The sequence below is a fragment of the Podarcis filfolensis genome (assembly GCF_964270895.1).
Source record: "Podarcis filfolensis genome assembly, chromosome: 6".
In the NCBI taxonomy this organism is placed as follows: Eukaryota; Metazoa; Chordata; class Lepidosauria; order Squamata; family Lacertidae; genus Podarcis; species Podarcis filfolensis.
In genome coordinates, this window is record NC_139609.1 from 38664566 (window position 1) to 38679459 (window position 14894).

General features: G+C 40.4%; 1 protein-coding gene across 3 annotated transcripts in view; it reads right to left on the reverse strand.

Annotated features, from left to right (window-relative positions):
• CACHD1 (cache domain containing 1) overlaps positions 1–14894 on the reverse strand; it is a 123586-nt gene that overhangs the window by 19545 nt on the left and 89147 nt on the right. For all 3 annotated transcript variants that reach the window (XR_014549766.1, XR_014549767.1, XM_083621096.1), the window contains exons 11-16: positions 14665–14788; positions 12375–12492; positions 9729–9897; positions 6617–6759; positions 5657–5838; positions 4204–4314 (exon numbers count right to left, since the gene is read on the reverse strand). Coding sequence is in view for 1 of the 3 variants with exons in the window: in XM_083621096.1 (XP_083477222.1) it covers positions 4204–4314; positions 5657–5838; positions 6617–6759; positions 9729–9897; positions 12375–12492; positions 14665–14788 (847 nt within the window). In the remaining 2 variants the exon portion in view is untranslated. The remainder of the gene's footprint in view (positions 1–4203; positions 4315–5656; positions 5839–6616; positions 6760–9728; positions 9898–12374; positions 12493–14664; positions 14789–14894) is intronic.

Consider the following 14894-nt stretch of genomic DNA (forward strand, 5'->3'; position numbering starts at 1 on the left):
AGCCACTACGTTAAAGTACCAAGGACACATACGAAGCAGTCATAATTTTTTTGTCTTTTTAAAAATATCAGTGCTGGTTTTCATTAAAATACAGCAGCGCTAGATCAACTTTTTAAAAATCCTGAATGGTAAACAAAAAACCAACAACAAATCCCTTGGCTCATCACAGGCCTGCAGGTCCCCTGAAGCATTACAGAAGCTACAGAAATACTTCTGCCTTCTGTGGATAGATGCTGTTTAAAGGATCAGATTCCTTTCAGCTTCTGGGGAACTGCGTGGCCTTCAGACCTTCTGCTTATTAAAATTCTTCACAGCTTTTCACTTATCCTTCCATCATGAGAAAGGGAATATGAATTCCCTGTAAAGATGTTAAAATTCCAAGAAGCTGAAAGGTCATTCCCCCCCCCCCCCCAATTAGAGTTTTCTTCTAATTCCCATTTGAAAGGTTTGGGTTTAAAATGAATATGGACACAGCGTGACCCACCATCTAGGTCAGAAAACTTGGACTTCAGCCTAAAATAAATCAGCTTACATTGAAGTGTTCCGACTTAACTGCTTTGTGGATAAATTACGTTTTCTGAAAAGACCTTTTTATTTATTTTTTCTTGTGGTAGAAAAATTGTATGATTAATAAGGGCTGGGATGCAATAGTTACTTCATCGTTTATTGTTAAAAATCCATGAAATTAGCCCCTTTACTGCAAACTAATCCTTTCAAAAAGTATAATTTACCCACAAACCAGTTAAGTCGGAACACTTCAACGTAAGCAGGTTTCATGCTATAGTGTAAATTTGGGTGTAATACTGTGCACCAAATGATCTGGCCCTGAATGAAACCAAGCAGCCTTTGAAATGGATAATAGAGCCGCACGGCAAAATTAGTATGGAGAGAAGCAGCTTGTCGATGGACAAACATTTCTCCCAAAGGGACCACTCCATCTGCGACCTCTTGATCTTTGTGTTAAGCATAAACCTCTAGATGAGGCACGCCGGGAATATGAAATTCATATCCACGGGGGATTTGTTACACTGCCAGCTGAATATACATTTCGGTTTCTTGGCCCTCTGTTGGTTGCAAAGATTCCCACCTGTTTAGGCACAACCAGCATCTTTCTGGATTTGGTAGGCACACCATCCTATGCTAACTGTGCTGCTGTTCATTCCACCCAGCTTTTAAAAAACAGTTATGGGAACACCCCAGCAAGGGGCCAGGATGGACAGAATAAGACCTAAAGATCATGGAGAATCAAGATCACAGGCTAGTCTTCTCAGTTTCTTCCCTCTTCAGCGGTACCCACTGCCCAAGTGACAGTACTGCATTTATAACCCATCATTCCTCCATGGAACTCAAGGTGGTATGTGTGGTTCTCCATCCCCATTTTACCTTCTCAATAACCCTGTGAGCTTAAGCTTTAAGGCAACTGTTACTGTCTGCACTTTGTGTGCGACATTTACTTCCGATCTCATTATTTACTCTCTCCCCCCCCTGTTCTACAATCACATGGATACATATCTGCCAGCTGATGATCACACTCCATGCATCTGATGAAGTGGTCTCCAACCCATGCAAGTTTATGCCACAAATAATGTGTTGGGTTTTTAAGGTGCCACTCCTAGGAGGTTAAACTAGGGTTGAAATAAGTTTTTTAATGTAATTTTTGTTGAGTTCCAGAGCAAACACCAAAAGAATATACAGAACAAAACCATACTGTATTCAGAAGTCAAAACAGGATGAGAAATAGTGACTGGTCCAAGGTGACCCAGGGAGTTAAGTGGGGATCAGTCCAGTCTGAGATTCTAACCATGATGCCAAACTGGCTCTCCCATTATCCCTTTCCATGTGACAAATGGGGGACGGGAGAGAGAGAAATGGGTCTCAAATTCTAGCCCACAATCAGATCTACTTCCCAGTAGTCTGAGAACTACTGACCAGACACATGTAGTGCAAGTCCTGTAACTTCCCAGCAGAAATGCATAATGCGAACCATAAATTTCAAATAAGAAACAAACATTGTGCCAAGCACCTCCACCACTCCTTAAAAACACTGATTGTGTGGAACCGCCCTAGGTTAATACAGTGCATCTTTTAGCATTCCACTACCTGAATTAAATTCTGCCAATCTGCCCTCTCATTCTCTTCATCCAATGTGTCAATTATTCTGTTTTTCAATATTACCCCCACCCCAACAATGAGGAAGTGCCCCCCTTTCTAATGGACGCTGGGGAATCTTACATTATCAGAACAAAAACCCTCTAACACAAGAAAAATAAAATTTTGAGGACAGCCAACATTAGCTGGGCGCAATCATGATAATTTAAACTGGAGACAGTATGGTTATTTGGTATGTGTTGTGTATGTTAAAGCTTAAAAGATGCAGAAGTAGTAAGAGCCGCTGTGAATAAATGATAACATCTTGCCCATATGTGGAGGTCTGCTGATACTCCTATTTTGCTCCTCAGCTCAAGACTACATATTGTTGCCTTAGCAACTGACACATCAAAGGGCCATAAAACACAGTCTCCGAGAGCCTATACTGGCATATTTTTCACAATAATATTTAGAAGTGGGGGGGGGGGGGCGGGCGGACCATCTCCTTGTTCTCAGACATCTGGTACCATTTTCCCACCTGTACTATATATTTTGTTTTGTTTGTTTATATTTATAATCCACACTTTTATGAAAAACATTTCAAGGGGGAGTACAATATATGAAAATAAATTCAGTAAAAGCTTCAAGATATCCTTTTGAGCTCCATGCAATCCCTTTTTGTTTTAACAACCCTCAGGAATCATCTGCAAACATGGCCACCTTACTGCTGCCCCCTAAGCCCATATCATTTGTGAACACATGAATTTGATCCTTGATATTTTTTACACTCTTTCCATTGGGAGAGCTGTCCGTTTATTCCTATTCTCTGCTTCCTGTTTCTGAACCAGTTACTGATTCATAAGCAGGGGTGCCAAATTGAATAAAATATTGGGAGGGAGAGGTGAGGTAAGCCCCGCCCAGCATAATCAGTCACAAGACGTGGCACACACATACCATAGCTGTCAGCCTTCCCTTTTTTTTTGCGGGAAATTCCCTTATCCAGCGCCATTTCCCGCTGCTTCCCGCTGCTATCCAGGATTGTTAGATATCCCGTAGACTGTCCCTGGGACAGGTGAGGCTGCTGATCCCTTATTTTCAAGGCTGCTGAACCCTATTTTCAAATCTGAAAGTTGACAGCTATGACACATACACAACATTTGAATGGCAATACCCATCAACTTTGTGGGGGCCGCCCCCCTCAAATAATTTATGGGGGGGGGACTTCAGTCCTTAGGAGTTGGCTCCTATGTTCATAAGAGGATCTTCCCTCTTATTTCTAGGTTAGTGAGACAGGGTTTACCCTCGCACAAGCAATCCTGGATCTGCTTCAGCAAGATTATTCGCCTACATGCTTGGTAATTCAATGTTTAATAATGCTTTCCACAGCTTTCTCAGAACAGCCATTAAAAGCTAACCAACCTGTAATTATCCAGATCCTCCTTAGATCCCTTAAAAATTTTACTTTGCCCACTTTCCTATCCTCAGGTATGGAGGTTGATTTTAGGCTCAAGTTACACAGCTTTGTTAGAAGATCAGCAGTTTCACATGTGAGTTCTTAAATAATTCTTGGGTAAAATTTCATGGCTGCATGAGGCTCTCCCTGACCAAAGTGTAACTCTCTGCCTACAATAACACACTAGCCTGTCACCAACTGCTGCAATATGGCACCCTAACCACATGGAAGAAGCATCCATGCCATAGAAGTAGCAACTCATCTATTGGATAGGGGATGGGGAATGCAAACTTGCGCACACAACCTCTGTGCACCTTAACAAGTCTATAAACACAAAATTAACTAAATAGCTAGGTAAAAATAAAATGAAAACACACCACACTGACACCAAGCTTCCACTGCCTCTTCTACTATTATCTAGCTTCATCACCTCTTGCATTATATAGACTTGCTATACAAAAACTAAAGCGTTCAAAAAGTCTAATAGCCCATGTTTTCAGATGCCACCAAAATACACTCTGCATGGTTTAGTTCCCTTGAACTAGAGCTTGGATACATAGCTACTCCTCCAGAAAGTTGAATCTGAGGAGATTCTTACATAAAATATTAGCCAGGTTTAATTGTGGCTCAAGGACGTTGGTCACTACCAAAAACAAATCTACCTTGAAGAATGAACCGTATGACTGATGGTAACCACATAACCAGCTCCTCCAACATCTAAGTAGGGCCCAGTGAAAGTAATTAATCCCGGATTTGCCACAGCATGGAGGTACCTAAGAGAAAGGAAAATAAGCATATTTAAAGTAATAAAATAACTCTGCATGGCAACAATGAATGCTGGGGTGGGGGGTGGGGAGTTCGCAAAACACATGGAACCTGAATTTTGCTAAAAAACACACACACCTGAACTATGTGCAAAGTGAATTTAGCTTGCTTATGCTTTTGGGAGCCAATGTGCCTAAACTATATCAACATTTTTTTAAAGAGTAATTTCTAGTTACTGTTTTTTTAAAAAAGGTTTTGCATGTTTACGTTGATTATACTTGAGAATGATAGGAAATAAATCCCAGAAATAAAATAAATGCAACGGGTGATGTATGTTATTGTTTCAGAGTCAAAACATGAAGGGTATTTGCTGTTTAAATAAACCTTTCTGGAGGTATCTGCAGCTTTTACTTCCTGTGATATTTCTTGCTGCTGCAGGGACAGCCCCTTCGGGCCTGCTGCTTGGTTGTGAAATATACTGTAGGACTATCCAGCTAATTAAAACAAGGTTACTGTAACAAGCTTCTTAAGACAGACTCTTGTCGGGGAGGGGGAGAATGCAAACATTTGAGATGTAGAATAACAGGATAGCTGGAAAATGGTTATCTTATTTCTCCTGTATTTTGCTCACTGAGCAGATTTAAAAGAGAGCGAGAGGAAAACCGCGCCAGTAGACTTGACAGAAGTGATTGACAGTATGAATAGCTTGAGGGGGAAACCCTGCATTTGGTATATAAACTAGTTTCTTGGTTGATTTGCAACCCCCACCTGGATGGCTTATTTCAACAGAGCATATGGAATGTAACACACTCAGGAGTTCCCTCATGTTTATTATCACATTTACTGTGTACACAAAACATTTTCTTAAACCATGCTTGTGCATAATTAATAGACTACTGTTAAAACTAGCATAATCTTATGTGTGGAATTAGAGCATAAGACATCTCCAGAACGGGGGGGGGGGGGGATTGCTGTATACAAGAGTGAGATTCAAGATTGCCACAAGAATATGAAATTCATAATGAGAACCTCACGAGATAAGCTTGGAAGGGATTTTATGAGGAAGGTGGATTTTAGTAACCATATGCAGATGCGTTCATTATTCATTGCTGCACAGAAGGGCAAGAAAAAGAAGCTATCTTGGAAAGCGTAAGCATCCAGTGCAATATCCACTACAGATTTAAAATACTGAATTCATCACTGTATACTATTTCACTAGAGAAGAATTCTGCTTGTTTAGTCCACAAAGACTTTTTACGAATCCAGCACAAAATATTCTCTCTCACACATACAAAATTATCAACCTAGAAGTCTTCCTTAAACCTTTCATAATGGGATCCTAAAACTCACCATTGTCTCCTAGTGGGATCAAATGCTTTGTCCATGAGGGAACCAGGATAAATTCTGAGCACCCCATTGGGCGTTGCTATGTAACGGCGGACAATGTAACTGTTCAAGCTACTCATTTCCATTTGTGTCATCCATTCATCTGTGACGTGACTGGTAGCCATTACTTCATTTCTGACAGAGAACTGCAAAACAAAGGCAGACCTAGCAGGGTTCTTTTAAGACTTGCCTGAAAAGATAATAAGCTGCTTGCAGGGTTTCCTAAAGACTCATCGGAGATAATCTAAACCCAATTACTTCTTTAAAATCTTCTCACACCAGATGGACACAGCAAATTTCAAGAAATGAAAAAACAAATATACTAAGGAAATGCTTAGCATTTTTGTATTTTATGTTTTACTCTGGGTAGATCTAAATACTGTCCCCAGCTTTATATTCCATGCTCCCAAATACAAAGAGTGTTCTCCGTTCCTGGTGTTGTAACACTGATCTGATAACACCCACGTGATCCAACAAACCTTTATATTGTTTATTTTACTTGAGGACTCTTAAAATGGTTACACAGCATTATCTCACTATCTTTGGGAATCTACTTTTGAGTCCAAGTAGCTGTGTGTGTGTGTGTGTGTGTGTGTGTGTGTATTAACTCAGTTAACATTATTCTTTCCAGCCCGGGAAAGAATCATTCTTACTCCTCATGTGCCAAGTTAATTCACTCCTTGTGTTGCTAAGTACAAAGTACTCCTGGCACTGAGGAAAGTGCAAAAATTGCAACCAAACCATCTATTTGATCTAGCAGAAAACCAAGGGATGCAGCCAAAGACTCTACCAGAGAAAGCAAAAACCCAGATGTTTCTTGAAAATCTGGAGCCAAGGAAACTCAAATAAATGTTTCAGCAAGACTTATCACGGTAACAGAAGAAGGTAAAAAGCCAAAAACGAAGGACATTTGAAGCTACGTACTTTCAGACCCGGGTTGGCAATGAGGCGTGTGTTATCGCTAAGATATGCCGTGTAGTGCTCCACCATCCTCTTAGTCTCAGGCTGGCTCAGATGCTCGTATGGAGAAGAGAAGCTACCAGCAGAGAGCATTACCGTAGGGCTTTCTGGAAAGGCAACATACATGCAATATACACAACATCAGAATATATCCCTGAAACCCAGCCATATGAAAACTCAGTGATGCTGTTGCTAGTAACATACTGGAGCAACCCAACCCAAGATGAAAACGCCAAAATAATCCAAGAGATGCTTTTCAAACATCAGTGTTGCTACGTACGTGGCCACCAGGGGGTACTGTTGCAGCAACAGTACACTACTGAAGCTTTTCCTTCTTCCCTTTCCTCAATTGTAAAGGAAGGGAAGGAGCTTTAAATATAGGAGAGAAACACCTGTTGTGCTTGAAGGATGTCATAGGGAAACGGGACTTCTAGCAGCTACTAGAGGCAGGTCTTAGTGCCTGGGACCTTAAGGGGTACAGGAAAGGATGAGAAAGACTTGGGTCTGCTGTTTTGGGGCACCCAGCAACTAGTTCCGTTTGGGGTGTCCACATCTGTCAGTCCATATGGACTTCCCAGAGTCTCCACCCACAGCAAGACAGCGGTGGGTAGCCAGCCGCCTGCGTGTATATGAGTCAGCCTGAATACAGATTGCAGCCCAATGGTATATAAGCAATGTCTGCCCTGGTGTATCTATTCTGGAGTGAAAGCAGGCTTCCCAGACCACCTCAGGCAGCTGTCAAGGTTGCACACGCCACCTGAAGACAGTAGTTTGCCTTGTTGTTGTTGTTTAGTCGTGTCCGACTCTTCGTGACCCCATGGACCAGAGCACGCCAGGCACTCCTGTCTTCCACTGCCTCCCACGGTTTGGTCAAACTCATGCTGGTAGCTTCGAGAACACTGTCCAACCATCTCCATCCATAGTTCTTCAGGCACTCTGTCCACTAAATCTAAATCCTTAAACCTGTTCCTCACTTCTACTGTATATTCATAAGGGATTTGATTTAGATTGTATCTTACCAGCCCTGTGGTTTTTCCTACTTTCTTCAGTTTAAGCTTGAATTTTGCTATAAGAAGCAAATTTTGCTATAAGTAGCTTGCCTAGGCTGAGAAAATTTGTGTGAAGGGGTTCTTAGGCACTTAACAATGTTAGTTTTGCATTGAACTCGCTTGAGTTAATATGACCGGATGGAAAATATGAATTAAAACTGTTCAGGATTCTTTTTCTCACATTTTTTTCAATCAGCCGAGTGAAATTTATTCCTAGATCTTTAAATAAGCAGCAGCAGCAACAGCAACAGCAACAACGATAAAACTACTTTTGCTAATAGTTTTTAAACAAGTGTCTTAACTTCTTCCTTCCTTGGAGGTATTTAGGCAGAGGTTGGACGGCCATCTGTCATAGATGCTTTACAGCTGAGATTCCTGCATTGTAGAGGGTTGGACTAAATGACCCTTGGGATCCCTTCCAACTCTTCTATTCTACAATTCTATAACTCTGTGATATCAAGAAGCTTACAAGACTGCCTACTTTCACTTGGTCTAGTCTTATTCAAAAGATGGCAGGGGAAGAAGGTCATTCCTCAGAGGGCACAATGTGATAGAAGCTTTATGGGGCATATTCATTTTTAGGGGACAATATATATGGAAGTGAAAAGCTGTTACCACAAGGAACTGGGTCTGAACACTTATGTCAAAATAAATTGTCAAAAGTATTTTGCATAAAAATAATTGTTTATCCTCTCTCCAAGTTCCATTTTTCTATTGCAATATAACCTGGGGCAAATTTCTAAAATGAATGTGCTTTATTTTAATACACAAAACTTTAAAGGTATTTTTCAGAAAAGAAAAAAAAAGATGCTCCACTGCATTCAGAAGTTTTACACAGTTCTTATAGTCTCTGAACTCACCAATTAAAAATATTTCAAAGTATATTCTCACCAGAGTTCTAACTTCTGGCTTCTTTCAGAGGGATTGATGGTATTAAATATTTATAGCTCGGAATAAAATCTGCATAATTCCAAAGTCAACAGGATACAGCATGACTGGCAAGAACTTCAATGTTTTCACGTTATTGCTAATGATTTATTTGACAGCGAGGAGAATAAAGCTCAGCTTTGAAAAACTGTAACAACACTACCCATACCCAACCTTTCTGACGAAAGGTAAATTATGCAGCTACCTGGTTCTGGTATACTTATTTCACGAGGGTTTCGTTTTTTTTAATGAAGCTGACAATCTCAAGACACCTCACTTTGTAGCATTTAACCACAGTGCTGACTGGCCCATTAGATTTGGAGAATGAGGAGAGCAGCTGAAAGAAAGCAACACGCCGCAGTAGCAGCAAGGGCATACATGCAGACTTTCGCTCTATTATTATCCTTTAAGAGTACCAAAGCCTTTGCTGGGCTGAGACAGGCAACCCCACTGAAAACAGAGGGTATCATGAGTTATCAGACAGCAAAGCTGGAAGGGTGAAACACAATTAGAAAGACAGGAAGCTGTTGTATACTGAATCATACCAGTGGCTCCACAAAGTTTCAGGCAGAGTAGATGCCAGGAACTAAACCTGAGACCTTCTGCATGCGAAACATGATGAGATTTCCCTTCTAAGCTTTAGGTCAGCTAAATAGGAGGATGCTCCAGAGCTTGGTCAGATGAGCACAGAGACTGGGGCCCTTGTTCTCCTAGTTGTGCTATGGAACCACATAGTTCCCTGGAGCTTTAACTATCAGCCTTTGGAGGCTTTTGCACTGCTCTGTGTGGGCTGGGATTAGTCCCCAGGACTTGGGACACAAAGCCAATAATTCCTTTGGATTTTCATACACCCGAAAATGGGTATTTTGAAATCTTTCACTGAACATACAATCTCCAAGACAAAAAAGAAAACAGTTGCAAGAGTTCAGCTTCTCCTTATCTAACATATGAAATGGACATCTTAGATGCTATTTATATAAATAACGATTGGATAAGGATCAAACAGGGTTTTCCCGACTGGTGATTTGATAACGTATAACTATTTCAGCTTATAGCAATGGATTGGTGAATGGATGGATTTCAGAAAATAAACGCTTTACCTAAGGTTGCAAGTTGTTTGAAATGCAGGCAAGCATTGGGCTGGCCCAAGAGATCTAGTCGATGGTAAAGCAGCTTGCTACTGGGTACGGTGTTGAGATTTTTCAGTTGTCTAACAGGTATTTCTGGCTGTATCACAACAATACACAAAATGAATGATGTATCTTGAACCTAAAATAAAAACAACCACAAGATCGTCAAAGTTAATAAGGAAAGCATTTGTATTAAAATAAAATAAGAATCATTAAAATTAAATCAAATTCGGACAAGTTAGATCATTAGAGCACATCGCCTTGTGGAAGGCAATTAATAATAACATTTTAGAAGAGTACTTCTCAATGTGCGACTATTGAGACATGCAAAAAAAATTATTTAGGTTAGTTGCTCAGCATCTAAATATTTTCTTGTTTCTTAAAACAACAAAAACCCAGAATGGCTATGACAAAGAAGTAGTACAGGCACAATTCAGTAGTTTAATGATGTGAACTACTGAGGGAAAACTACACAGCTCTGAGTTCACAAAGGTAGCCCCAGGAAGTCAGCAGTTATAGATCTGCCCCAAAAGATAATTCTGTACACTGTGTATGAGCATATAATCAATTTTTTTCTCTCTTGTCCTCACCATGGAGCCTGACAAGTTGTCAAAGCCACTCTGTGCTGCAACATGGAAAACTGTGCTGCAACTTGGAAGAGGCACAGGACACAAAACACCAAATAAATATTGCTTCTGTTGTCTTAACTGCTTGCTATCGTGTTGATTCAAAATGAAATGTTTTCAAAGCTGCAGCTAACTGTGTTACATAATATTCATAAGATAATTGTTTTTCTAATTTTATGCATTTTCTAAAGATTACCATGCTACTGAATCATAGGAAAAGTAGAATCTAAATGCAAGGTAGTCCTTGGGTAATATGATTTCTCAATATTGCAAAAAGAGTATCAAGGGACATTCATACATAATACTTAGCCATCTTAGGTAATGGCCAGCGATAGTCAAACAATGTTAGGTGACCCAAGATTAAAGAATACTGTGCCAAATGATGAATATGTATAACCTCTTAAAAGTTTCTCAGAGTCAGCTTTGGAGACTGCAAGCTTAAACATATTTACTAGGGACAAAGCCCCAGTGAACACAATAACAGTAAATCATGGCTTGCTTAGATTGGCTGAGATCTGAGACACATATTGCTGGACACTGAAGAAAACCTGGTTGTTGATGTGATTGTGCTGGGCTGCATAACATCCGCAATGTATTTCTTCTATTTCTTTCCTATAGAAACACTCCAGCCTCCCCATACAGAAGGCTGTGGTGCTTGCAGTCTGCATCACCTAGTGAATCCATTGGTTTGAAGCAGACAGCCTTCCATCAGACATGGACCATCAGAAAGAAGCATTATACTGAAACACTAGAGGTGAGTTCACCTGGGATGATTATCTCCACACTACCCATAGCCTTGAGATTGTTCTTGTACGCATACACTAAGAGAAGCCACTCTGAACCATCCATTTCATGCACTCAACTTTCTGACTCAGCTTTTCATGACTCTGTTATATAACCTGATCAAATGTATGCTAGAGAGGCTACTGTTTGCAGATACAAACATACCCATGGGAAAAAAATGTTCATTTCATACAGTTTTACAGCTGGGAAATGCATGCTGATTTGCAGGTCAGAGGTTCTTTCCTGAGGCCTTGCTTTACTAGATGATTAGTAAAGCTGGAAGGTAGTCAGGTGACAACTTTAAAGGGCCTTACTATTAACACTTGGTGCTGTCAGTAGATTCCGCTTTTTCTGTTTGCAGTCACCATTTCAATTCAAAATAAAAAAGGGTTCCCCACCCCCTCTACAGACCAACAAAGCTGTCCATAAAGGTAAAGTGTTGATTTGCAGGCATGGTTTGAATCCAAACTACATCTGCAAACACACAACTTCACTCTCAGTGAGCTCACTTGCTGAGGAACAACAGATTGTCTCTTGGTGGCCATGTCTTTACTGTTTCACATATGACGTCATATATGACCACAGTTGGCATGTGGTAAACAGCCTCATGGAGCAAATCAGGACCCTTGTAAAGCACCACTGTTCTACATGATCCAATATTCTTAAAAGTCTAAACTTCCCACTCCTGAAATTTCTTTTCTTTGAAGTATAGTTGTGATGAATTAGGAACACTGGTTCCCATAATACTTCTTGCCACAGCACTAACATACATGCCATCAAGGAGGACTGACATATGTGACTACTCCGAAATCATACCAGACCTGAGCATGGCATTTTCATAGCTGAGGGTCAATTTAAATATTCAAAATTTTAACTTGTCATGTAACGATGCCAACTCCCACAAAATATTTCATCACAACAGTGTACTGCATCAATTTCAGAAAGTTGGAAGGAAACCTCACTCCTAAACTTTTGATGGTAGTATTTACATAGCGCTTAACAATTTACTAAGACTATAACTAAGGGTATAACAATTAACTGAGGGTATAACCTTCAGCATTGAGAGCTAGGCTTCTATGCGGATAACATGCAGCCCAAAGGCCATGCAACAGACTCAAAATTCTTGGAAATACCTGTTCTGCTGCAATTAAAATTCTCCTTCCATGTCAATACATTAGCATATTTTAAAAGGTGCTCTGTCACTTACCATCTTCCAAGCATAGCTCACATTGTAGGCTTCCTTCCCAATTTCTCGCAGTTTGTTTACATGCCAAGACAGTGAGGAGTTCACCGGGACAGTAATAAGCTGACTGCCTAGAGGGAGGCTAAGTTGGAAACAAACAATATCCATCACTTATTAAACAGGGAGAAAAACATTGATGCTTCTGTTTACTCTAAAATGAGATTGCTTAAAGAAGGGCTTTAAGGATTTTTTTCTTAATTAAAATGGAAGTGGAATGCTTTGCTACATCATAATTACCAGTTCCCCACCCAAAACATTGCTGGTTGTGGTATTACCACTCTGATCAGATAGACTGGTTCTGGATGAGAGATCTCGGTGATAATATCACCAGCGGAATGAAATCACCAGAGGCATTGGTTTGTGTTTAGCAGCAGAGGTACAGTTAGCTGCTTGTATGCTCAACAGTACAACACTTCCTATCAGCTGCTAAATTAATCTTTGCTTTGCTCAGAAATCTTTGCACTATGGAACAGTCTTTGTGCATCAGTGCACAGGGCAACCCTGAAGGATGGCGATTTTCTTCCACACCGGGTGTTCCCAATATCTAGACAGGCTGTGGTGGATAGCACTGTGCTGTCAATTTCCCCAGCTAAGGAATGCTGGGGTATTATTGTTGCCATCTCTCTCAAGCTTAAAGTGCCAGGAGGGGCATTTGGTTCAGAAGTATACAAGGGCCCAGACAGACAGAAAGGATGGTGCCCTGGTACTTTGTGAGTAGGGAATGGAAGTGGGAAAAGGTTATTAAGAAGCTGCAAGAGAAAACCAAACAGTGGGCGGATGAATGTATAAAAGCTATCTGCAAGACTGTATAACACTGTCCAGTCCTTTGCAAGTTGATGTGTTTTGATAGCCTAGCATTTTTCTCTCAAGTAACTGATGGTTTCCATGTCTGTTCTAAACCATGTAGTTCCTTTATGAGCCTATGTGGCAGAACACAGAACTAAAAGTGCAGGATGACATACAGCAAAACCAACAGAGTTGATTTCTGTGTTTATATATTTGCAGCCTCAGGTTTACTGTCCATGCTGTTTTATAAGTACAAGATAAATAAGCCTAAGAAAGGTAACACTTATTTATTTTAGAGTCAAGACTTATTTAGTAAAGCGATTTGAATTGTGAGTGGTCAAATATGTGGAGTATACCAAAGTTTATATAGCAAAGACAATATAGGTAGGGTTTAAAGATTAATGGCTAGCTGCAGCCTTGAAAACATGTAACAGCAATAATACAGAGACTGAAGTAGGCTGAAAAATCTGTTGTCATTACAATTGGGACACACCAGTAGAATCAATGTTTCCACTCTTGGCACCTCCACACAACTTCGTTAAATCCATTGGGGTGGAGGTAGTCTGTAAAAAGTATTAATGGCTCAATGGGGATGGGAATGATGTTTATATTGACTTACGAGTCATGATTTCAAGATCAGGATACAGTGGAACCTCGGTTTTCGAATGTAATCCGTTCCAGAAGACAGTTCGACTTCCGAAACGTTCAAAAACAGAGGCGCAAAGGGCTGTCAGCAAATACAGTTGAGAAAACTGAAAAACATGCAGCGGAAGCTGTTCAACTTCCAAGGCGTGTTCAAAAACGGAAGCATTTACTTCCAGGTTTTTGGTGTTTGGGTTCTGAAACGTTCGTCAACGGAGATGTTCAAGAACTGAGCTCCACTGTTTATACAAATTAACTTTGTTAAAATAAGAGCTAGTAGGATAGAAAAGTTATAACAATAATCTGCAGACATCTGAACAGAGGACAGGACTGTCCCTTGTCACCCCAGTGAACTTAGCTGGATTTTAAAAATGGGAAATAAAATCCAGAATGAGTATCTGGTGATTAGGTATTCAAAACAGTGAGACACATCCCCAGAAGAAATGGAAGAAAGTACCATTTGGCTCTGGGATGATGGCCTGTGGACAATCCAATATTCTCCTGAGCAATGTTCCCAATGAAATGTTGGGAAACTGTAAGCAAGCTCACATAATTGTGTGCTGCCCCCATTAATTTCAATGGTACTTTTGCAGGAAGAGAATGTATTGCAGCCTTAAACTAAACTATGGCAACTGAACCTATGAGCACAATTCAAAACCATGAGATTTCCTATTGGATGTATGGAGAATCTGCCCACTAAAAACACCAGTAAGACCACAAGTGTATCACAGCTGCTGAATTGTAATCACTGAGTACAGCATAATTTCCACTGAAGCTTAAGCATGCATGCAGCAAGTATGTATGAAACATTAATTTAAAGTCTTACCTAAGGATGTTCTGTCGAACTAACTCAAATTTTGGAATATTCTCATAATGTATTATATCTGTGTGAAGCGGTGGTTCAGAAAGCAAGTAGGGTCTGGTAAGGGAGGGGTGCATAAGGGTATAGCCTAAAAATGAAAAGAAAAAGGAGTTGGCACACATGTTTATCATCATATAAAGTAAAGGGACCCCTGACCATTAGGTCCAGTCATGGCCAACTCTGGGGTTACGGCA